The 25,069-nt window shown below is 49.1% G+C and overlaps 1 protein-coding gene across 1 annotated transcript in view; it reads left to right on the top strand.

Annotated features, from left to right (window-relative positions):
- Positions 1 to 25,069, top strand: part of xpo7 (exportin 7) — a 136,980-nt gene that overhangs the window by 64,551 nt on the left and 47,360 nt on the right. Inside the window, exon 8 of the mRNA XM_072485574.1 lies at positions 19,716 to 19,789. Within this exon, the coding sequence (XP_072341675.1) occupies positions 19,716 to 19,789 (74 nt within the window). The remainder of the gene's footprint in view (positions 1 to 19,715; positions 19,790 to 25,069) is intronic.

The raw sequence follows: 25,069 nt of genomic DNA, 5'->3' as shown, positions 1-25,069 counted from the left end.
CAAGACTTTACCCACTACAGACGTGAGGCTCACCGGTCTATAGTTGCCGGGGTTGTCTCTGCTCCCCTTTTTGAACAAAGGGACCACATTTGCTATCCTCCAGTCCTCTGGTACTATTCCTGTAGCCAATGATGACATAAAAATCAAAGCCAAAGGTCCAGCAATCTCTTCCCTGGCCTCCCAGAGAATCCTAGGATAAATCCCATCAGGACCCGGGGACTTATCTATTTTCAGCCTGTCCAGAATTGCCAACACCTCTTCCCTACGTACCTCAATGCCATCTATTCTATTAGCCTGGGTCTCAGCATTCTCCTCCACAACATTATCTTTTTCCTGAGTGAATACTGACGAAAAATATTCATTTAGTATCTCGCCTATCTCTTCAGACGCCACACACAACTTCCCATCCCTGTCCTTGACTGGTCCTACTCTTTCCCTAGTCATTCGCTTATTCCTGACATACCTATAGAAAGCCTTTGGGTTTTCCTTGATCCTTCCTGCCAAATACTTCTCATGTCCCCTCCTTGCTCGTCTTAGCTCTCTCTTTAGATCCTTCCTCGCTACCTTGTAACTATCCATCGCCCCAACTGAAACTTCACACCTCTTCTTCACATAGGCCTCCTTCTTCCTCTTAACAAGAGATTCCACTTCTTTGGTAAACCACGGTTCCCTCGCTCTACGCCTTCCTCCCTGCCTGACCGGTACATACTTATCAAGAACACGCAGTAGCTGATCCTTGAACAAGCTCCACTTATCCAGTGTGCCCAACACTTGCAGCCTACTTCTCCACCTTATCCCCCCCAAGTCACGTCTAATGGCATCATAATTGCCCTTCCCCCAGCTATAACTCTTGCCCTGCGGTGTATACTTATCCCTTTCCATCATTAACGTAAACGTCACCGAATTGTGGTCACTGTCCCCAAAGTGCTCTCCTACCTCCAAATCCAACACCTGGCCTGGTTCATTACCCAAAACCAAATCCAACGTGGCCTCGCCTCTTGTTGGCCTGTCAACATATTGTGTCAGGAAACCCTCCTGCACACACTGTACAAAAAACGACCCATCTAATGTACTCAAACTATATCTTTTCCAGTCAATATTTGGAAAGTTAAAGTCTCCCATAATAACTACCCTGTTACTTTCGCTCTTATCCAGGATCATCCTCGCCATCCTTTCCTCTACATCCCTAGAAGTATTTGGAGGCCTATAGAAGACTCCCAACAGGGTGACCTCTCCTTTCATGTTTCTAACCTCAGCCCAAACTACCTCGGAAGATGAGTTCCCATCTAGCATCCTCTCCGCCACCGTAATACTGCTCTTGACTAGCTGCGCCACACCTCCCCCTCTTTTGCCTCCTTCTCTGAGTTTACTAAAACACCTAAACCCCGGAACCTGCAACATCCATTCCTGTCCCTGCTCTATCCATGTCTCCGAAATGGCCACAACATCGAAGTCCCAGGTACCAACCCACGCTGCCAGTTCCCCTACCTTGTTTCGTATACTCCTGGCATTGAAGTAGACACACTTCAAACCACCTACCTGAACACTGGCCCCCTCCTGCGACGTCAAATCTGTGCTCCTGACCTCTATACTCTCATTCTCCCTTACCCTAAAACTACAATCCAGGTTCCCATGCCCCTGTTGTTTCCATTTATTCTCCATTAATGTTTTGTGTAGTTTGTGAGATTCATCATTTAGCTTTCCGGTATTGTACATTTGAACGTGTTACAAAGAACAAAGAAAAGTACAGCACAGGAACAGGCTCTTCGGCCCTCCAATCCTGTGCCGACCATGCTGCCCGTCTAAACGAAAACCTTCAACACTCCCTGGTTCGGTTGTTAAATGTCCCTGGCTTCAGGGCTCCCTGCAGGCTGTACTTGTTATCGCCACACCTGGTGATGTTTGAGGGCAGTTGAAGTGACGTTTGGTCTGTTTGATGGCGTGCGGATGTGCAGAGAGTAGACTGGTAGCTCCTTCACTTTGTCTTCCTCCTCCCTCGGTTTGTTCCTGTTTGGTCACCCCTGTTTAAACGTTGCCTGTGCCGGGCTGCTGATGTCAGCTTCTTCACGATGCTATAAGAATCCTTTTTAGAAGTTTAATTTCCACGACAGCTATCCTGCCACACTGCCTTTTCCATTCATTCAAATCATATCATTTACATTTAATTCTGCTCACCTTCTGGAGTCTTGGAAAATAAACCGAGATTGACTTTTTTTTGATTCAGTCTTCGGTTACACTCTGGTGTCCTTTGGGCTTTAGTTGCATCCTTTGGCGTCAGTGCCGATCTTGGTTTCCTGAGTCGAATTCTGTCTCTTTTTCTGAAACACTCCTGTGAAGTGCCTCGGCACATGTCACCACATTGAAGACACCAGATAAATACAACTTGTTATTTTCTCTGCAGAGATCGTTGGAAAGCAATAACTTCAAAGTGTGAAGCAGCTTTATATTCACTGCTTCGTGATTTCCTCCTTTAAGACGTATTATTACAGAAATGTTACATTTGAGAGTCCCTCTGTCACTGATTTCTCTTGTATTTATATTCTGTCAGCAGGCAGTGTTTAGAATCCTCAGAGACCCATGTGTCCCTGACATTTTCAGCTAGCGTTGCCTTGGGCGGACCGTTTAGCAGGAACAGTGCACATTGCAATTTATCTCAGATTCCCACTGCATCCTGTCTACCTGAAAGGCTTTAATGTAAGCCACGCTCGCCCCGCATCATCAAAAGGTGAAGCAGTATTTTCTGGATTGACAGTGCGGCGATTTATAAAAGCAGAGATATTTACAGGAATTGCAAGGTCAAGAAATACCCAGATCCATCAAGCTCACTTCTACCATCTTGTTAATTATGTGTCCAAGTGAAAATAGAGTTGTTACCGAGTGACAGCAATCAGTCTCTATCAGTTTGCAACTATTCCAAGCAAGGATAAGAAAAGGTCCAAGTGGTAAAGTTTTGGGAAGCATAGACCCAAAGCCACCTGTCTCTCCTGAGCTCTCTGCACTCACTAAATATCAGGTCAGAAATGATTACTCCCCTGTCACTTCATGGGGTAAGTAGTCATTTACTCCCCATGAAATTTGCGAATGCTCTTCGGGAGGGTTTAAACAAGTTCAGCGGGGGCTTGGGAACCTGAATTGTAGCTCCAGTATACAGGAGGTTGAGAGTAGTGAGGTCATGAGTAAGGTTTTAAAGTTGCAGGAGTGTACCGGCAGGCAGGAAGGTGGTTTAAAGTGTGTCTTCTTCAATGCCAGGAGCATCCGGAATAAGGTGGGTGAACTTGCGGCATGGGTTGGCACCTGGGACTTCGATGTTGTGGCCATTTCGGAGACATGGATAGAGCAGGGACAGGAATGGATGTTGCAGGTGCCGGGGTTTAGATATTTCAGTAAGCTCAGGGAAGGTGGTAAAAGAGGGGGAGGGGTGGCATTGTTAGTCAAGGACAGTGTTACGGTGGCAGAAAGGACGTTTGATGAGGACTCGTCTACTGAGGTAGTATGGGCTGAGGTTAGAAACAGGAAAGGAGACTTCCGGTTGCGGTGATGCCTAGCTAGCCGCACGCTTCGGCGGCTCCAGCTCCGATGGACCTTCGGGCTCTTTTAAGAGCCCCAACGGGGAATTTTTCGACGACGCGACCCGGTGTGGGGTGTGTGGGAAGGGAGTGCCCCCCGAACGAAGAAGGAAGAAACTGGCGGCGGCGGCTGCAGCCCGAGGAATCATCGAACAAAAGGTCAGTGGGAGAGAAATACAAGATGGCGGCGGAGAAAGCGCAGGCGACATGGGGCCTGAGCAGGATGAGATCGTGAGACGGTGCGTGGAGCTGCTGAAGAGGGAGGTGCTGACCCCGATGCTACAGGCAATTGAGGGGCTCAAGGAGACATTAAAGACCCAGGAGACTGAGCTCCGTGTGGTGGAGCAGAAGGTGACAGATATTGAGGACGAGATCCTGGGCCTGGCGGTTAAGACACAGACGCACGAGGCACTTCATAAAAAGTGTACTGAAAGGATCGAGGCCCTAGAAAACGGAGCGCGAAGGAAGAACCTTCGGATACTAGGTCTCCCTGAGGGTGTGGAAGGAGTGGACTGTGGAGAGTACGCAAGTAAGATGCTGAGCTCGTTGATGGGAGCTGAGGCCCCTGCGGGCCCCATGGAGGTGGCGTGGGCAAATCGGATTCCGGCGAGAAGACCAAAAGCGGGAGAACCACCGAGGGCGATAATCGTGCGATTTTACCGTCTTAAGGTCAGAGAAGAGGTCCTGAGATGGGCTAAAAAGGTGCGGAGTAGCAAATGGAAGAATGCGGTGGTACGGATATACCAGGATTGGAGTGCGGAGGTGGCGAGAAGGAGGGCGAGCTTCAACCGAGCCAAAGAGGTGTTGCATAAAAGGAAGGTGAAGTTTGGGATGCTGCAGCCGGCAAGACTATGGGTCACGTATCAGGAGAGACACTATTATTTCGAGACGGCGGAGGAAGCATGGTCCTTCATCAAAGAAGAGAAATTGGACCGGAACTGAGGGACTGATGCTGCAGGGAACTGTTATTGTTGTTATTATTGTTTTTGTTAATGTCACGGTGGAAGTTAATTGAGAAGTAAACAGGGAAGGGGGGAGACATTGGGGAAATGTGGGCGCCGGTGAGGGGGGGAAAGACGGGACATAGTTGGAGAATGGGGAAGGAGAGGGGGAGGGGAAAGGGAGCTGCGCCATAAGAGGCGGGTCAGGTAAAGGGATGTTCCCGCGCCAGAAAGAATAAGGCGGGAAGACAGGCGCAAGGCGGATGGGAGTTCCCCCACACGGGGGGGGTTGAGGAGTGAGCAGGAGCAGCCGGGGTCAGTTGAAGTCAGCTGACTTACGGAAGTGATATGGGGGGAGCAATCATGCTAGATAGGGATCTAGCGGGGGGGGACAACTGGGTTGCTGCTGCGGAAATCCAAAAGGAAATGGCTAAAGAGTGGGTGGGCGGGGATGGTGTGCGACGCTGGGGGAGCGAGCGGGAGCGCGGAGGCGGGATATGGGACTGGCCTAGAGAAGGTAATGGCTAGTCGACACGGGAGGGGGGCAGGTAGCCCCCTAGTGCGGCTGATCACGTGGAACGTGAGAGGCCTGAATGGACCGATAAAAAGGGCCCGAGTGCTCGCGCATTTGAAAGGACTAAGGGCAGACGTGGTTATGCTCCAAGAGACGCACCTAAAGGTGGCGGACCAAGTTAGGCTAAGGAAAGGATGGGTGGGACAGGTGTTCCACTCAGGACTGGACGCAAAGAACAGAGGGGTGGCCATCTTGGTGGGGAAACAGGTAGCATTTGAAGCAAAGAACATCGTAGCAGATAGCGGAGGTAGATATGTAATGGTGAGTGGTAGGCTGGAGGGAATGGAGGTCGTGTTGGCTAATGTGTATGCTCCAAATTGGGACGATGCGGGATTCATGAGACGGATGCTGGGGCGTATACCGGACCTGGAGGTAGGAAACTTGATTTTAGGAGGGGACTTTAATACGGTGCTGGACCCGGGGCTGGATAGATCCAGCTCAAGGACCGGAAGAAGGCCGGCAGCGGCCAAGGTACTTAAGGGGTTTATGGACCAAATGGGGGGAGTGGATCCATGGCGATTTTTTAGACCTAGGGCTAGGGAGTTTTCCTCCTTCTCCCATGTCCATAAAGTGTACTCCCGGATAGATTTTTTTGTTTTGGGAAGGTCGTTGATCTCTAGGGTGGAAGAAACGGAGTACTCAGCCATAGCGGTTTCGGATCATGCCCCACATTGGGTGGACCTGGAAGTAGGAGAGGACAGGGAGCAGAGAACACTCTGGCGATTAGATGTGGGACTGATGGCGGATGAGGGAGTGTGTGCAAGAGTGCGGGGGTGTATTGAGAGATACCTGGAGGTCAATGACGACGGCGAGGTCCCTGTGGGAGTGGTCTGGGAAGCATTAAAAGCGGTGGTCAGAGGAGAGCTGATCTGTATTGGGGCCCACAAAAGGAAAACAGAGGCCAAGGAAAGGGAAAGATTACTGGGGGAGATTTTAAGGGTGGACAGGGAATTTGCAGAGACCCCGGAGGAGGAATTGTACAGGGAGAGGAGACGTCTCCAGACGGCGTTTGACCTTCTGACCACCAGAAAGGCGGAGGTACTGTGGAGGAAGGCACAGGGGAGGAGGTATGAATATGGGGAAAAGGCTAGTCGCCTGTTGGCGCATCAATTGCGAAAGAGGGCAGCAGCGAGGGAGATAGGAGGAATTAGAGACGAAAGGGGAGACACGGTGCGAAGAGCAGGAAAGATAAATGAGGTGTTCAAGACCTTCTATGAGGAACTATAGGTCTCAACCCCCAGAGGGAGAGGAGGGGATGCGGCAGTTCCTGGACCAATTGAGGTTCCCGAAAGTGGAGGAGCAGGAGGTGGCAGGCCTGGGGGCGACGATTGAGGTGGACGAGGTTATTAAGGGACTGGGAAGCATGCAAGCAGGGAAGGCCCCGGGGCCAGACGGGTTCCCGGTGGAATATTACAGAAAATATGTGGACTTGTTGGCCCCGTTGATGGCGAGGACGTTCAATGAGGCCAGGGAAGGGGGGACTCTACCCCCGACGATGTCGGAGGCGACGATATCGCTAATTTTGAAGAGGGACAAAGATCCGTTGCAGTGCGGGTCCTATAGACCTATTTCACTCTTGAATGTGGACGCCAAATTGCTGGCAAAGGTACTGGCATCGAGGATAGAGGACTGTGTCCCGGGGGTGGTGCACGAAGACCAGACAGGGTTCGTAAAAGGGAGACAACTGAATGTTAACGTGCGACGGCTATTAGGGGTGATAATGATGCCCTCAGTGGAGGGGGAGGCAGAGATAGTGGCGGCAATGGACGCAGAGAAGGCATTTGATAGGGTGGAGTGGGAGTATTTATGGGAAGTGTTCAAATAGAATCATAGAATTTACGGTGCAGAAGGAGGCCATTCGACCCATCGAGTCTGCACCGGCTCTTTGAAAGAGCACCTTACCTAAGCCCACACCTCCACCCTATCCCCATAACCCAGTAACCCCACCCAACACTAAGAGCAATTTTGGACACTAAGGGCAATTTAGCACGGCCAATCCACCTAACCTGCACATCTTTGGACAGTGGGAGGAAACCGGAGCACCCGGAGGAAACCCACGCACACATGGGGAGAACGTGCAGACTCCGCACAGACAGTGACCCAAGCCGGGAATCGAACCTGGGACCCTGGAGCTGTGAAGCAATTGTGCTATCCACAATGCTACCGTGCTGCCCCATGTTCAGGAGGTTTGGGTTTGGGAATGGGTTTATTGGCTGGGTTAGACTTCTTTATGGGGCTCCAACGGCAAGCGTAGTTACAGGTCGACATAGCTCGGAGTATTTCCGATTATATAGGGGAACAAGACAGGGATGCCCGCTGTCTCCATTGTTGTTCGCGTTAGCAATTGAACCTCTGGCCATGGCGTTGAGAGACTCCAGGAAATGGAGAGGGGTGATGAGAGGGGGAGAAGAGCACCGAGTCTCGTTATACGCAGATGACCTATTGTTATACGTGTCGGACCCAGCGGGGGGGATGATAGAGGTTATGCGAATTTTGAGGGGGTTCGGGGAATTCTCGGGGTATAGGCTAAACATGGGGAAGAGTGAATTATTTGTGATATATCCAGGGGACCAGAGTAGAGAGATAGAAGGCTTGCCTCTAAGGAAAGTGGAAAGAAACTTCCGATACCTGGGGATTCAGAACGCTAGGAGCTGGGGAACCTTGCACAGACTTAATCTGACACGGCTGGTAGAACAAATGGAGGAGGACTTCAAGAGGTGGGACATGCAGCCTCTATCGCTGGCGGGCAGGGTGCAAGCAATTAAGATGATGGTCCTCCCGAGGTTCTTATTTGTATTTCAATGTCTCCCTATATTAATCACCAAGACCTTTTTTAATAAAATAGACAGGAGCATCACGAGCTTCGTGTGGGCAGGGAAAGTCCCGAGAGTAAGGAGGGGGTTCCTTCAGCGTAGTAGGGACAGAGGAGGACTGGCACTACCGAACTTGGGCGATTACTATTGGGCCGTCAATGTGGCAATGATACGTAAATGGATGATGGAGGGTGAGGGAGCGGCGTGGGAAAGACTGGAGAGAAAGTCCTGTAAAGGGACGAGTTTAGAGGCGCTGGTGACGGCACCGCTACCGCTCTCACCTAAAAAGTTTACCACGAACCTGGTGGTGGCGGCAACACTGAATATCTGGGGACAGTGGAGGCGACAGAGAGGGGTGCGGGGAGCCCTGGTGGGGTCCCCTATCAGGAACAACCATAGGTTCGCCCCAGGAAGAATGGATGGAGGATTTCAGAGCTGGTACCAGTTGGGAATTAGGAAGGTGGGAGATTTATTTATAGATGGGACTTTTGCGAGCTTGGGAGCATTGGAGGAAAAGTATAAGTTGCCCCGGGGAAATTTCCTGCGATATATGCAGGTGAGTGCGTTTACTAGACAACAGGTGAGGGAATTTCCGTTGCTCCCGACACAGGGGATACAGGACAGGGTGCTTTCAGGGGTGTGGGTCGGAGAGGGCAAGGTGTCAGGGATTTATAGAGAGATGAGGGAAGAGGGGGAGGAGTCGGTGGGCGAACTAAAAGGAAAGTGGGAAGAAGAACTAGGGGAGGAGATAGAGGAGGGTATGTGGGCTGATGCCCTAAGCAGGGTAAATTCCTCTTCCTCATGCGCCAGGCTTAGCCTGATTCAATTTAAGGTGCTACACAGAGCACACATAACGGGAGCAAGATTGAGCAGGTTCTTTGGAGTGGAGGACAAATGTGGGAGGTGTGGCGGGAGCCCGGCAAACCACGCACATATGTTTTGGGCATGCCCGGCACTGGAAGGGTATTGGAAGGGAGTGACGGGAGTGATTTCGCGGGTGGTGAAGGCCCGGGTCAAACCAGGCTGGGGGTTAGCTCTATTTGGAGTTGTGGAAGAGCCGGGAGTGCAGGAGGCGAAAGAGGCCGATGTCGTGGCCTTTGCGTCCCTAGTAGCCCGGCGCAGGATCCTACTCATGTGGAAGGAGGCAAAACCCCCCGGACTGGAGGCCTGGGTAAATGATATGGCGGGGTTCATTAAACTGGAGCAGATAAAGTTTGCCCTGAGAGGATCGGCTCAAGGGTTCACCAGGCGGTGGCAGCCATTTCTCGACTACCTAGGGGAACGTTAGAGGGAAGACAGATGACCAGCAGCAGCAACCCAGGGGGGGGAGGGGGGGGGGGTTAGTTTAGTTTAGGTCAATAGATAATGGGGTTTTGTTACTTGTGTATCGTTAAAAATCTCTGTTTTGTTATTGTTTCGTTTGCTTTGTAAGAGGGAAAAATTGTTGTTTGGAAAAAATTTTCAATAAAATATATTTAAAAAAAAAAAAGAAACAGGAAAGGAGAGGTCACCCTGTTAGGAGTTTTCGATAGACCTCCGAAAAGTTCCAGAGATGTGGAGGAAAGGATTGCAAAGATGATTCTGGATAGGAGCGAAAGCAACAGGGTAGTTGTTATGGGGGACTTTAACTTTCCAAATATTGACTGGAAACGCAATAGTTCGAGTGCTTTAGATTGGTCCGTTTTTGTCCAATGTGTGCAGGAGGGTTTCCTGACACAGTATGTAGATAGGCCAACGAGAGGCGAAGCCATATTGAATTTGGTACTGGGTAATGAACCAGGACAGGTGTTAGATTTGGAGGTAGGTGAGCACTTTGGTGATGGTGACCACATTTCGATTACGTTTACTTTAGTGATGGAAAGGGATAGGTATATACCGCAGGGCAAGAGTTATATCTGGGGGAAAGGCAATTATGATGCGATGAGGCAAGACTTAGGATGCATTGGGTGGAGAGGAAAACTGCAGGGGATGGGCACAATGGAAATGTGGAGCTTGTTCAAGGAACAGCTACTGCGTGTCCTTGATAAGTATATACCTGTGAGGCAGGGAGGAAGTGGTCGAGCAAGGGAACCGTGGTTTACTAAAGCAGTCGAAACACTTGTCAAGAGGAAGAAGGAGGCTTATGTAAAGATGAGACATGAAGGTTCAGTTAGGGCGCTCGAGAGTTATGAGACATTCTATAGATATGTCAGGAATAAAAGAATGACTAGGGTAAGAGTAGGGCCAATCAAGGACAGTAGTGGGAAGTTGTGCTTGGAGTCGGAGGAGATAGGAGAGGTGCTAAATGAATATTTTTTGTCAGTATTCACACAAGAAAAAGACAATGTTGTCGAGGAGAATACTGAGATTCAGGCTACTAACTAGAAGGGCTTGAGGTTCATAAGGAGGAGGTGTTAGCAATTCTGGAAAGTGTGAAAATAGATAAGTCCCCTGGGCCAGATGGGATTTACCCTAGGATTCTCTGGGAAGCTAGGGAGGAGATTGCTGAGCCTTTGGCTTTGATCTTTAAGTCGTCTTTGTCTACAGGAATAGTGCTAGAAGACTGGAGGATAGCAAATGTTGTCCCCTTGTTCAAGAAGGGGAGTAGAGACAACCCCGGTAACTATAGACCAGTGAGCCTTACTTCTGTTGTGGGCAAAATCTTGGAAAGGTTTATAAGAGATAGGATGTATAATCATCTGGAAAGGAATAATTTGATTAGAGATAGTCAACACGGTTTTGTGAAGGGTAGGTCGTGCCTCACAAACCTTCTTTGAGAAGGTGACCAAACAGGCGGATGAGGGTAAAGCAGTTGATGTGGTGTATATGGATTTCAGTAAAGCGTTTGATAAGGTTCCCCATGGTAGGCTACTGCAGAAAATACGGAGACATGGGATTCAGGGTGATTTAGCAGTTTGGATCAGAAATTGGCTAGCTGGAAGAAGACACAGGGTGGTGATTGATGGGAAATGTTCAGACTGGAGTCCAGTTACTAGTGGTGTACCACAAGGATCTGTTTTGGGGCCACTGCTGTTTGTCATTTTCATAAATGACCTGGAGGAGGGTGTAGAAGGATGGGTGAGTAATTTGCAGATGACACTAAAGTCGGTGGAGTTGTGGACAGTGCGGAAGGATGTTACAAGTTAGAGAGGGACATAGATAAGCTGCAGCGCTGGGCTGAGAGGTGGCAAATGGAGTTTAATGCAGAAAAGTGTGAGGTGATTCATTTTGGAAGGAATAACAGGAAGACAGAGTACTGGGCTAATGGTAAGATTCTTGGCAGTGTGGATGAGCAGAGAGATCTCGGTGTCCATGTACATAGATCCCTGAAAGTTGCCACCCAGGTTAAGAGGGTTGTTAAGGCATACGGTGTGTTAGCTTTTATTGGTAGAGGGATTGAGTTTCGGAGCCATGAGGTCATGTTGCAGCTATACAACACTCTGGTGCGGCCGCATTTGGAGTATTGAGTGCAATTCTGGTCGCCGCATTATAGGAAGGATGTGGAAGCATTGGAAAGGGTGCAGAGGAGATTTACCAGAATGTTGCCTGGTATGGAGGGAAGATCTTATGAGGAAAGGCTGAGGGACTTGAGGCTGTTTTTGTTAGAGAGAAGAAGGTTAAGAGGTGACTTAATTGAGGCATACAAGATGATCAGAGGATTGGATAGGGTGGACAGTGAGAGCCTTTTTCCTGGGATGGTGATGTCTAGCACGAGGGGACATAGCTTTAAATTGAGGGGAGATAGATGTAGGACAGATGTCAGAGGTAGGTTCTTTACTCCGAGTAGTAAGGGCGTGGAATGCCCTGCCTGCAACAGTAGTGGACTCGCCAACACTTAAGGGCATTCAAATGGTCATTGGATAGACATATGGACGATAAGGGAATAGTGTAGATGGGCTTTAGAGTGGTTTCATAGGTCAGCACAACATCGAGGGCCGAAGGGCCTGTACTGCGCTGTAATGTTCTATGTTCGAACAGAAAATGAATGGCATTTTTTTCACCCACCTTTTCCTGGGGTGCTCTCGTCATGATGCTCTCGTGCTCTAAGTTGTACGTTGCCTTCCTCTTCCGATCACTGCACCTGGATGCATCTCAGCCACAATCAGAAATGCCTAACACTAGGTTTTGTGTCTAAGTCCGTTTGGAATGAATGCAGTTTCATCACTGGCCATCAACATTGACAACTTTCAGCATCATTGGTGAATGAGTCGCCACGTGGCCGGTCACAGTGCAGTGGGCCAGGATTTCCCAGGCTGGACTGGGGCCGTTACACCAGTTGTACAACACGTTCAGGCTTCAGCTGGAGGCACTGAGGTGACATTGTTATTCCGTCAGGTGTGGAAGGATGTTAAAGCTGAATAAAGCATCGTGGCCCAGGCACACAGTCCGGAAGGAACCAGGTTTATTTCCCAGTCTGTATTGACTTAACTGATCTGAGTAAAGTGGCATCAGAAGACAATAGATACACAGAGTATCCACTCCTGGCTGCATTGGAAAGAACTCCAACTCTTAAAATGTAAATATTGAGTGAGACCATTCAGCCCACCGTACCATGTCTGAAGGAGATTTCCAATTGGCCCCCTTCCTCTTCACTCTCTGCGTGGCCTCTCAAACTTTCCCACAACAAATGTTTATGCACTTCCCTTCGAGTGGAATGTGCTCCCAACTTTTTCTGATGAACTTGATTTTGTTATTGTCCTGCAGGCATGGTCAAACAGCCTGCCAAAAACTCACTGTCCACAGGTATGGCCACGAGTGAGGTACCCAAACTCCTCATCAGAGAATATCCACAGCAAAAGGAAGGGAAAACTGTTCATAAGTTCATCAGATATAGGAGCAGAATGAGGCCATTCGGCCCATCGAGTCTGCTCCGCCATTCCATCATGGCTGATATTTTCCTCATCTGCTCCCTACAATGCTACAGACCAAGAGCTGGATTGTGAAATCAGCCAGAGCATCTCCTCCCTAGAACACTTGGGGTAGGCGTAGACAATTTAGCCTCCGGAGCCTAACGCCCTCAATGTGATCACGGCTGATCCCATCCTGGCCTCAGCTCCACCGTCGTGCCCGTTCTCCATAACTCTTCAACCCATTACCCATTAAAAATCTGTCTTAACTCCTCCTTAAATTGACTCACTCTCCCAGCATGCACCGCACTCTGGGGTAGCGGATTCCACAGATTCACAACCCTTTGGGAGAAGTAGTTTCTCCTCAGATCTGTTTCAGATTTGCTGCCTCTTATTGTACGATTGTGACCTCTCGTTCTGGAATGCCCCAGAAGAGGAAGCATCCGCTCCACGTTACTTTATCCAGACCTTCAGGCATCCATTGAGCCCCCCTCATTCTTCGAGACTGTTGGCAGAGATGGGAGTAAAAAGTCAATTGGGTTGCCATTGTGAAGCAGAGTTAGGGTGAAATTAAAAGCCCTGCAGTCTTAACCAGAAATACCAGGTCCCTTTGAGCATTAAAATGTGACGTTTACAGTTCTGTTTTTAGCTTTAACACTGAATATGTCAGTGATCTGAGCATGCCTTCGAATTATTCCCTTGAGGATCCCTCGTGAAGTGATGTTTTGAAGGCGTCACATTTTCGACAGCTTACTTGAGAGGTTCGAGGGGAAAAAAGCCCGTTTTATTTTTGCGGCAAATGTTTATTTCGACACAATGGCAGAAAGATCACACTTTATAGTGTTACTGGGTCGTGCGGCTGCAGACTACAAGCACTGGTCTCCCAGCGTCGGGAAGTGCAAAATGAGCAATGCCGAGGTCGGAATGCAGACAATAAAAATGGGAAACTCTGGCACAGTCCAGCTGTCCAGGCATCAGCTTTGGACAGGTTCTGATGTAAGGTCATCAACCTGGATCATTGTCTTTGTTTCTCTGTCCATCGGGACTGCCAGACCCGTTGAGTATTTCCAGCATTTTCTTGGGGGAGGTGCCTGGGTGTGTTGGAATTTGGGACTGCAATCCATGCAGAATAGCGGGTGGGAGGGTTACAGGCTGCGTCCCATTTTACAGGGTGGTCACCCCTCATGCAACATTTCTTCAGGCGTTCAGCTGAAGTATTCTGAAAACCTATAAAGATTTTGGGCTCCAATTGGTTTGCAATCAATTCAAATATTGCAGAGATCACATATGGTACATTCGCTAGTCCTGCTTCACTGTCATTATGTCATCGTTGAATAAATCTGATGTTAGTCTTAACCAGGACAAAGGAGTGAGCTTCAGTTCCGAGGAGATTGCTACTTGGAAACATGTTGCAAATGTGAATTCCGAGTTGGGAAAGATTGCAAACCGCAGAGGCCCCTTTTTGAGGCAGGGTCGGTATCCGTGGGGGGAGCACACCAGTCAGTGGGGGAATTGGGGAAGGTACGAGTCAATGAACGTTTTTCTCCCAAGGAGAAAGAAGACGGAGATGACAGAATAGGTCTTCAAAATATCAGTTTTTCTAAGGCCATCAGAGAGAATCTGGTTTCTTTCGCAGAGGGGGTATATAAATATCGGGAAATGATGAATAAGTCTGGTATGCAATTCACGAGAAACCTCTTTACTCAAAACCTGGAGTGGTTGAAGTAAATAGCATTGATGCACTTTTAAGGGGTATCTTGATAAAGACACGAGAGGGTAATAGAAGGCTGAGAACAATATGATGGGTGGAACCTTGTGTGGAGCATGAAGACCAGCATTAACTTGTTGGGCCAAATGGCCTGTTTCTGTGATATTCATTTCAATGAAAAGGCAACGCTGCAAATAATTGCAGCCCAAACTTTAGTCCCAGCTTCCCAGACAAAATAGTTGTTGATTCACGTAGTGGCCCTGTCTCCAATCCAAGCTCATGTTGTTACTTTTCAGAAGAAATGAAACCTAGCTGCAAGTGATTATAATAACTGGGGGGGGGGGGGGGGGGGGGTTCAACAGGCCTGGTAGGTTCCAATGTATTGGGGGGGGGGGGAAAGAGTTGAAAGTAACTTTATCCAGAATATATTGTCCAACAATCAGAGGAGTTACTTACCAGTTAAAACGCTACTGCTCATATAATATTAATCTTTATTATTGTCACAAGGAAGTTAGACAAAGGAGAACCAGTGGACCTGATTTCCAGATTCCTAGATTTCCAGAAGGCCTTTGACAAGGTGCCGCACAGGAGACTGTTAAATAAGTTAAGAGCTCATGGTGTTGAGGTTAAGATCCTGCCAGGGACAGAGGATTGGCTGACTGGCAGAAGGCAGAGAGTGGGGATAAAGGGGTCTTTTTCAGGATGGCAGCCGGTGACTAGTGGTGTGCTTCAGGGGTCTGTGCTGGGTCCACAATTTTTCACAATATACATTAATGATCTGGAAGAAGGAACTGAAGGCACTGTTGCTAAGTTTGCAGATGATACAAAGATCTGTCAAGGGACAGGTAGTATTGAGGAAGCAAGGAGGCTGCAGAAGGATTTGGACAGGCTAGGAGAGTGGGCAAAGAAGTGGCAGATGGAATACAATGTGGAAAAGTGTGAGGTTATGTACTTTGGAAGGAGAAATGGAGGCACAGACTATTTTCTAAATGGGGAAATGCTTAGGAAAGCAGAAGCACAAAGGGACTTGGGAATCCTTGTTCACGATTCTCTTAAGGTTAACGTGCAGGTTCAGTCGGCAGTTAAGAAGACAAATGCAATGTTAGCATTCATGTCGAGAGGGCTAGAATACAAGGCCAGGGATGTACTTCTGAGGCTGTATCAGGCTCTGGTCAAACCTCATTTGGAGCATTGTGAGCAGTTTTGGGCCCCGTATCTAAGGAAGGATGTGCTGGCCTTGGAAAGGGTCCAGAGGAGGTTCATCCCTGGAATGAAGAACTTGTCGTATGAGGAACGGTTGAGGACTCTGGGTCTGGACTTGTTGGAATTTAGAAGGATGAGGGGGGATCTTATTGAAACTTACAGGATACTGCGAGGCCTGGATAGATGGACGTGGAGAGGATGTTTCCACTTGTAGGAAAAACTAGAACCAGAGGACACAATCTCAGACTAAAGGGACGATCCTTTAAAACAGAGATGGGGAGGAATTTCTTCAGCCAGAGGATGGTGAATCTGTGGAACTCTTTGCCGCAGAAGGCTGTGGAGGCCAAATCACTGAGTGTCTTTAAGACAGAGATAGAAAGGTTCTTGATTAATAAGGGGGTCAGGGGTTATGGGGAGAAGGCAGGAGAATGGGGGATGAGAAATATATCAGCCATGATTGAATGGCGGAGCAGACTCGATGGGCCGAGTGGCCTAATTCTGTTCCTATGTCTTATGGTAGGCTTACATTAACACTGCAATGAAGTTACTGTGAAAAGCCCCCAGTCGCCACATTCCGGCGCCTGTTCGGGTACACAGAGGGAGAATTCACCTAACAAGCACGTCTTTGGACTGTGGGAGGAAACCGGAGCACCCGGAGGAAACCCACGCAGACACGGGGAGAATGTGGAGACTCCACACAGACAGTGCAAATTTGCACTAAGCCGGGAATCGAACCCAGGACTCTGGAGCTGTGAAGCAACAGTGCTAACCACCATGCTGCCCATATCTGCATTCCCATCCAAGTGCTGTTAACTGCAAGGAGTTGGAAGCTCTCCTCACTGCTGACTGAGTTCGGGAGCTGCTGGACCTGCCGTGGGCAGAATGAGACGGACTCAATGGGAAATCCCAGTGACAGCGACGGGACCAGAGGATCCCGCTGCTCGCCAATGGCGGCCTGCCGAGAGACACGGGGTGGAGGGCAGAGACTCTCGTCCTCTGGCCCACACACTCATGCCCCCCGCCCCTCAGGCACAGAACAGACCACGGGATGGGAGGGAGGGTATAAAGGGGACTGAGGGAATGTGAGTTCAGTTGGCTTCTGAAGCCAATTAATGTCCAATAAGTCGAAGTTTATCAGCTGACAACACTACTGTTGCAGTAGTAACAGTAGCCAATGGGGGACTATTACCAAAATTCAATGCTCAGGATACCAAACGTCTAAGTACAGGTGTTGTGTGCAAATAGTGAGACTCTCCCAGAGCCCCGAGCAAACATTGACACTCTTCATTGGGACTGGTCCCTGTCTGGGAGTCGGCTGTAAATAATGGCACTGTTCCAGCTTCTGGGGCTTCTGAATTCTCCAAGTTCCCACATGATTCCTGTGCTTGTCGGTGGTATGTAAAGAAAGAACAAGTTTGTGTTAACAGAAAAGCATTTCACAACTCGCTACCCAAAGCACTTTGTTACCATTGACACACCTCTGAAGTGTCGCCCCTATTGGGCAGCTGCAACAGTTAAATTTGCACCAAGAAAGTTCCCGCACACAAATGACCCGGTGACGTGTTTTCCTGCACTTTGTGAGTGGGATAAATGTTGATCGAGACATCCAGCGAACCCTCCTGCCATTTTACTTACACCTGACATCGGAATTTTAAAACCCCATCTCATCCCAGTGGAATCATTCTCGGCTTGCACTGTGTGAGGAGTTGTCCAGCGAGTATCGTCGACACGTGCTGTGCTGAGATCAAACAAAACATCCCAACTAGGTTAACTGAATGAACACCGGGACCTCACCTCACCACTCGCAAGTGAGCAGCCCCTCACAGCGCTGCACTCAAACTGGAACCCAGGACCTTCTGCCTCAGTGTAAGGCTCTCCACTGAGTCAGGGCGGACGCTGTTAAGCCTGTTTATTGACACTGCTGTTTTGTGCTTACATTACGGGGCATTCTGTGACATTTATCTATATGTTCTGTGAGGAAGCTCCTTTCCCCTGTTAAAAAGCAAATCAGTGCCATTGACAGAACATCATGCTGGATACATTCAAGAGCGTTGAGATTCTGTGGGTCATGTCAACCTCCGCTGTGTAAAGAGTGCTGCAGTGAGTGCTTCATAAAAGATTCACTTCTGTTCATTAAGGAAGGCCGATAGGTTTGACTCGTGAATTGAACTGGAGACACATCACAGTTGTGGAACAATGTGCTTCTCTCGAATTATAAAAACAAATGCTGAATTGTAGGTTTTTGGCATTTCATCACTTTGCAGTTTGAGTGTTGCAATATGTTTCTTGCACAGTGTATTGAGGGATTGATTTGAGCTGGCTTTGCTGCAGAGGGAGTGGATATTACAATACACAGTGAGGGGTATTGATTGCTCGTTAACTGGTGGGCAGACTTCAGCAAGTCAGGAGGATTCCTGGTAGCCATTTATGTGGCTGGTCCAGTTAAGTATCTGGCCAGTGGTGGCTCTACCCCAGGATGTTTCTGCTGGGCTATTCAATATGGTAACGCAACTGAATATCATGGGAGTGGGTTACACGCTTTTGTTCAAGATGGCCATTGCCGATTGGTGGTACCCGTGTGTGTTGATAAGGGGGGGAAAAAAACACCCCGTGGCTTTTAAAAATATATATATTAAATAACCCACTCCTCGGGGCTGTTCCCCGCCTTTTTGTTATTTTATTACCCTCCCCTTCATTGTTTTGATAAATCGAGTCACCATGTCATCCAAGAGAAAGCTTATTGGGGAGCAAAGAGAGGAGCCAAAAAGGAGATCACCCAGATTGTCAGCGAAACCTACAGTTCCAAAAGCAGAGCCAAAACAAAAGAAGGCGCCAGCAAGAAAAGAAAAGGTTGCAAATGACAAGAAGGAGGAAAAGAAAGCGGCAGCAAAAGGAAAGAAAGGAGCAACAGGCAAAGAAGAGCCTGACCAAGAGGATGCAAAGGAAGAAGCTCCCTCTGAGAATGGAGAAGCCCAAAACGACGAGGCACAGTCTGCTGAAAGTGTGAAGAAAAAGGAGCCAAGTCAGAGGAACTGCATCTGCCCGTCAACTCCATCAATGGCACCCATACCTCCATGCTGCATTGTTAACAGAGAGGAACGATTTTATCAATACAAGGTTTTTTTTAGCATGAATTTAATTATGGAAACACCCACATCTCAAGATTATTTGGGGGTAAGCAAACCCGAAAGAATCATTGTTTTAAAATTGTGATAGTCGTAGTTAGTGTGATATGTGGGATAAGTAAATGGTGGTAGTTATTGACTTCTGTCAATGTTTGTCTTGTGTCATACTTCAAAAAGGTCTGATTTAAATTCACCAGGTATTTGTGGTGTGAGGCTATTACACGTGGGGAAGAGTAAGGAGAAAGTTGTTTGTGTTAAAGCATTCCAGTGGTTTTGTGGGTTAGTTTCGTAGCCAGGTAAAATATTTTGGTGAAAAGAAAATGTGGGGCCTGGAAATCTAATGTGAAAAATATTTTAATTTTAAATTTGTCATTTTTGTAAAGAAAAACCTTTGCAATCATGTAAAACGGGTTTCTAATGGCAATGAACATCTCTGAGAAAAGGGCAGATGGCTGTATGTACCCACTTCCTGTCAGAATTTTTGCTGGATGATTTACCTTAATAAAGAAAACCTCCCCCCCCCCCCCCCCAAAGATGGCCATTGCCAAGCACTTGTGACATGTGAGTGTTTCTGGTCACTTCTCAGCGGACATGAACTGCTTCATTAGCTTAGGTGTTGCAGAGTCCAAGCTGCACACACCCTCACTTCTGACCTTACAATGGAGGGGAGTTGAGGAGATGAGCAGTGATGCCCTGTATCGCAGGGCCTTCCCGATAAGGAATGCCCAACCTGTACAGAGAAAACCTTTTCACATGATCGTTCTTTGTACCCAGGCGGTTTCTGAAAATGTATTTGTGTGTGACCACCTCTTGCAATCCACCTTGCCTTTTAGCACCTCTTCAATGCTGTGTATCTTTAATGACAGATTCATACTCAGCCAAACTTGATGCCAGGGTGATGTTTATTTCCTGCTGTTTCATGCCTGTCAAGTTAAAACCTCCACTTCTTTTCCCAACAGCTTTCCTGGATTCGTCAACTCTGCAGTTGTTTTTCGACTTGTACCATTCCATCCCTCCATCACTGTCCCCTCTGGTGAGTTGCACTTAACGTTTATCAGGACCCAGTCATATTACGTGGCTGAACCAGTGTGAAATAGCGAGGCGTGAGCTGTTGGAAGTTTAAATTGTGGTGCTGAGTTTGGCTGACCCACGCCCCATGTCGCGGACGGAGGGTGACTGGCTTCAAAGCCGTTTCTCTCTCTGGGTTACATTGCACACCAGGGAGGCTGCATCTAAAGTTGAAGTCCTTATACCCATTAATTGCTGACGCAGGTACGAAAAAGGTCTTTGTGTTATGCGTTAGTATTTATCCGCAGTGATGTTTCGGCATTAAGATCAGAATCATAGAAGAGCCGTTGCCAATGGCTCTCAGGGGGTCGGCAGAGTGGCAGAGGATAATGAGGGGACAGAGGGAGCATCGGATCTGTTGGAGAGTATGGGAAGGATTATGGGCCTGTTGGGGAGGTTTGGGGGGTTCTCAGGATACAAGCTGAATGTAGGGAAAGCGAGATATTCCCAGTGAATGAGCTGGCACAGCGGGCTAATTTAGGGGGGATGCCATTTACGGTAGCGAGGGACAGGTTTAGGTACTTGGGGATTCAGGTAGCGAGGGAATGGACGGGGCTCCATCAGTGGAACTTAACGAAGCTGGTGGAGGAGGCCAGGGAGGATCTTAAGAGGTGGGATACACCACTTTTTTTTTTTTAATTTAGAGTGCCCAATTCATTTTTCCCAATTAAGGGGCAATTTTTTTAGTGTTGCCAATCCACCTACCCTGCACATCTTTGGGCTGTGGGGGCGAAACCCACGTAAGCACGGGGAGAATGTGCAAACTCCACAGAGACAGTGACCCAGAACCGGGATCGAACCTGGGACCTCGGCGCGTGAGGCAGCAGGGCTAACCCACCATGCTGCCCGGGATACCCTGCACTTAACGTTGGCGGGGAGGGTCCAAGTGGTGAAAGTGAATATTATGCCGAGGTTCTTGTTTATCTTTCAGGCTCTCCCGATCTTTATACCAAAGGCCTTTCTTCGGAAAGTGGACACAATCATCTCTGACTTTGTAAGGACGGGGAAGGTGCCAAGGGTGGGGAGGACCCTGCTACAGAGGCGGAGGCAGCAAGGGGGGGGGGGTTGGAGTTGCCAATCTTGCTTCATTATTATTGGGCGGCGAATGTGGACAAGGTGCGGCGGTGGTGGGAAGGAGAAGGGATAGAGTGGGTTAGGATGGAGGAGGAATCTTGTCAGGGGTCTAGTTTGATGGCTATGGTGACGGCAGCGTTGCCAATGGCTCCGAGAAGGTATTCAGGGAGCCCAGTGGTGCAGTCCACGGTGAAGATATGGAATCAGCTGAGGAGGCATTTTAGGGTGGAAGGGATGTCGGTGCTAACGCCGCTGTGCAAGAATCATGGGTTTGAGCCGGGGGGGGGGGGGGGGGGGGGTGGATAGTGTATACAGGAGGTGGAGGGAAGTGGGGCTGGTCAAGGTGTGGGATTTGTATTTGGAGGAAGGGTTCGCCAGTCTGGAGGAGCTAAGTGAGAGGGTAGAGCTGTCGAGGGGTGTAAGTTCAGGTATATACTGGTTAGGGACTTTGCACGAAATGTCTGGAAGGGGTTCCCTAGGTTGCCGGGATACACCCTGCTGGAGCGACTGCTGCTTCCGATGTGGAAGGGGAGGGAAGAATTGGGGATATATATAAGTGGCTGGGGGAGCAGGGAGGCGAGCGGGTGGTGAAGATCAAGGAGAAATGGGAAGCGGAGTTGGGAATGGAGATCAATTGGGGAGTATGGAGTGAGGCGCTGCGTAGGGTAAATGGGACCTCTTGTGCAAGGATGAGCCTGATGCAGTTTAAGGTGGTGCACTCGGGCGAGAATGAGTGCGTTCTTTCAGGGGGTAGCAGATGGGTGTGAGAGGTGTGGGCGGGGCCAGCAAATCACACGCACATGTTCTGGGGTTGTGAAAAATTGGGAAGATTCTGGGCGGGAGTGTTCGCGGTCTTAGCCAGGATAGTGGAGGAGGACCCGGACCCTTTGGTGATGATATTTGAGGTTTCAGAGAAGCCGGAGCTCATGGAGAGGAGGAAGGCCGATGTCGTGGCCTTCGCCTCTCTGATTGCACGGCTGGAATTTTGCTGGAGTGACGGTCGGCATCGCCACCGGGGGTAGCAGCTTGGTTGGGTGACCTGTACAACTTCCTGCGGTTAGAGCAGATAAAGTAGTTCAGGGGCTCAGCGGGTAGTTTGAGAAAAGTTGGGGGATGTTTGTGACCGTGTTTGAGGAGCTGTTCATCGGGGGGGGGGTGGAAAAGGAGAAAAATCTGTACAAACTGTATCGTTGATTGTTGGGAAGAATGTTTCCCGGGGTGTTCATTTGCTGTAGCCTACTTTGATAAAGTTTGAATAAAATGCGTTTGAAAAAAAAAAGAATCATAGAAGCGAATCATAGAATAGCTACAGTGCAGGAGGAGGCCCTTTGATTCTGCACCAACCCTCTGACAGAGCACCCCACCCAGGCCCACTCCCCCACCCTGTCTCCACAACCCCATCCATCATGTGGACACGAAGGGGCAATTTGGTGTGGCCAATCCACCTAACCTGCACATCTTTGGACTATGGGAGGAAACCCACGCACACACGGGGAGAACATGCAGACTCCACACAGTCACCCGAGGCTGGAATTCAACCCGGGTCCCCGTCGCAGTGGTGCAGCAGTGCTAACCACTGTGCCTCCCCAAACTCGAAAATCAAACCATCGGGTAAATATAAATAGGGCTCATTTGCATGAACTTCATATCCTGAATACCTTATGGGAAAAAAAAGACATTTTGATTTGAATCCCAGGTTCAACATCATTTTGAGGGAGAGTTGCAGATTTGTGCTACTTGTGTGAAGATGTGCTTCCTGACTTAACTCCTTGTTGGCCTAACCGTCGCTACCAGGACAAATTGTTTATCGTTACCTACCCGAAAGAACCCCATCCTCATCTCAAACACCTTGGTCAGATCCCCACTTCATTTCCACTTGCCATTCCTGCCAGTGCCCTGAGAACAGCTCTCTCCTCTTGCCCGTCCCTCCCCCTCTTGCAGCTTCCCCCTTGTTACGTGGCGTTGCCACAATCACTTTCACATCAATCTTTTTGTTTTGGTTGGGTTTTTGGGCGCTGCCACGAACCCTCCCCGTGTGTCTGGGCTGGAGACCGATACCAATTCACAAAGAGTGCTGCCAACTGTATCATTCGAGCTACTCTCCTCATCTTCAATTGCCTCCTTCCGCAAGTGTGATTTTTAAAAATCCCAGAAGGGAATTGAGAAAAAGCATATTGGGCGAGATTGTTGGTAACTTCCATTTGCTGACAGAGTAAGAGGGCGAGCTGGTTTTGTCTGACTGATCACAATAACAGGTAGAACTGGTTAGGTCTGCTGGATCATTCACCCTGCTCCAGCTGTCACCTTATTCCCTTGTGCTTTCTGAAAGTTAATGTGCACAATTTGACAATCCTCTTGGAGAGCACAAATAATCCCTGGTATCCTCGTGCAGGGGAATCTGAAACTGGGGGCACAGATTAAAGGTTAGGGGTCTCCCAATTAAACCTGGGGTGAGGAGGAATCTCTTCAATCTGAGGGTAATTTGCCATTGGGGTTTTCTTCCTGGAGGGCAGTGGAGTTATTGAACAGATTCAGGGCTGAGTTGGATGGATTTTCCACGGGCAGGTTCTGGGCACAGGCAGGGCAGCGGTGTTGAGGTGACAGTCAGATTGGTCATGATCTTAGTGATGGTGGAGTCGCTCCAATGGGCCGAATGGTGTCCTCCGGGCAAAGGGAATGTAGCTGAAGGACTGAGAGCACAGCTGAGAGTTTGGGGAGTGAGGGAAAGGACCTGTTGTGTTCATTTCCTTTTGCTTTTTCCACCTTTCTCATCCTCTGTGGAACTGGTTCTTCCTCCACGACAGGGAAAGTTTGGTGAGCATTTCAGAAGTGGTTATGGTCTGTCCCAGTCCTCAGGTTTAAAATGGTCAACAAACTTGGCAAAGATAATGATCATTTTTAAGAGAAAAATAAAGAAGCGAATCACATAATTAAGTAAGTAATGAAAGCACATTGAGGATGACAGGACAGGTGATCTGTCGAGGCTGCAGCATGTAGGAGCTCCTGGGAGCCGGTGTACCCCAGGGCAAACACGGCTCGAGAAACTTTGGCTCAGAGTGGTGGAGCTGGAGGCTGAGCTGCAGACATTGCGGCGCATCAGGGAGGGGGAAAGTTACCAGGATGCTTTGTACCTGGAGGCAGACACACCTCGTAGGATAGGGCCTTCTGATTTGGCCTGTGGCCAGGGACAGGAGTGTCAGCCTCTGTAATTGTCCAATAAGTTTGAGTTGCTCTCTGCCTGGTTGGGTGAGAGAGGGGGCTGCAGGCTGGATAAGCTAACTGACCATCCACAAGATGCACTGCAGTAACTCACCAAGGTTCCTGAGACAACACCTTCCAAACCCACGACCACTACCATCGAGAAGGACAAGAGCAGCAGATACCTGGGAACCCCACCCCCTGGAGGTTCCCCTCCAAGTCACTCACCACCCCGACTGGGAAATATATCGGCCGTTCCTTCACTGTCGCTGGGGCAACATCCTGGAACTCCCTCCCTAACAGCACAGTGGGTGTACCTACACCTCGGGGACTGCAGCGGTTCAAGAAGGCAGCTCACCACCACCTTCTCAAGGGGCAACTAGGGATGGGCAATAAATGCCAGCCTAACCAACGACACCCACATCCCACGAATGAATTTGTAAAAACTGAGCATGTTACAGGAAGCCATTCAAATGGGGGGAGCAGAAAGGAATGTAGTTGTAGTAAGGGTCAGTATAGTTGGGAGATTGATACTGTCTCTGTAGCAAAGAACGAGAGTCCAGGCGGCTGTGTTGCCTGCCCGCTGCCAGGTTTCAGGACACCTGGTCAGGGCTGGAGAGGAACCTGCAGTGGGAGGGGGAGGATCCAGTTGTCGTGATTCAAATATGAGGAGCGAGGCACAAAATTAAAAAGCAGAACCTGGAAGGTGGTGATCTCCAGATGATTACCTGACCCACATGCAAATTGGCATAGAGTGCAGAAACGTGGAGAGATGGCGACGTGGCCCAGAGCCTGGTGTGGGAGAAGTAGGTCAGGTTTGTGGGGCACTGGCCTCAGCACTGGGGGGAGTGGAGGCTGCACTATTGGGGTGGGCTCGCCCTCTGCTGGGGTCAGCCGCACACCTCTCAAAAGTAGAGACTGTTTTAAACTAAGTCGTGAGGGCAAGGGATCAAATGTGGCACATCAAAGAGTA

This window comes from Scyliorhinus torazame, chromosome 20, assembly GCF_047496885.1.
Source record: "Scyliorhinus torazame isolate Kashiwa2021f chromosome 20, sScyTor2.1, whole genome shotgun sequence".
Taxonomy (NCBI): Eukaryota; Metazoa; Chordata; class Chondrichthyes; order Carcharhiniformes; family Scyliorhinidae; genus Scyliorhinus; species Scyliorhinus torazame.
This window is presented reverse-complemented; position numbering and strand designations above follow the sequence as displayed.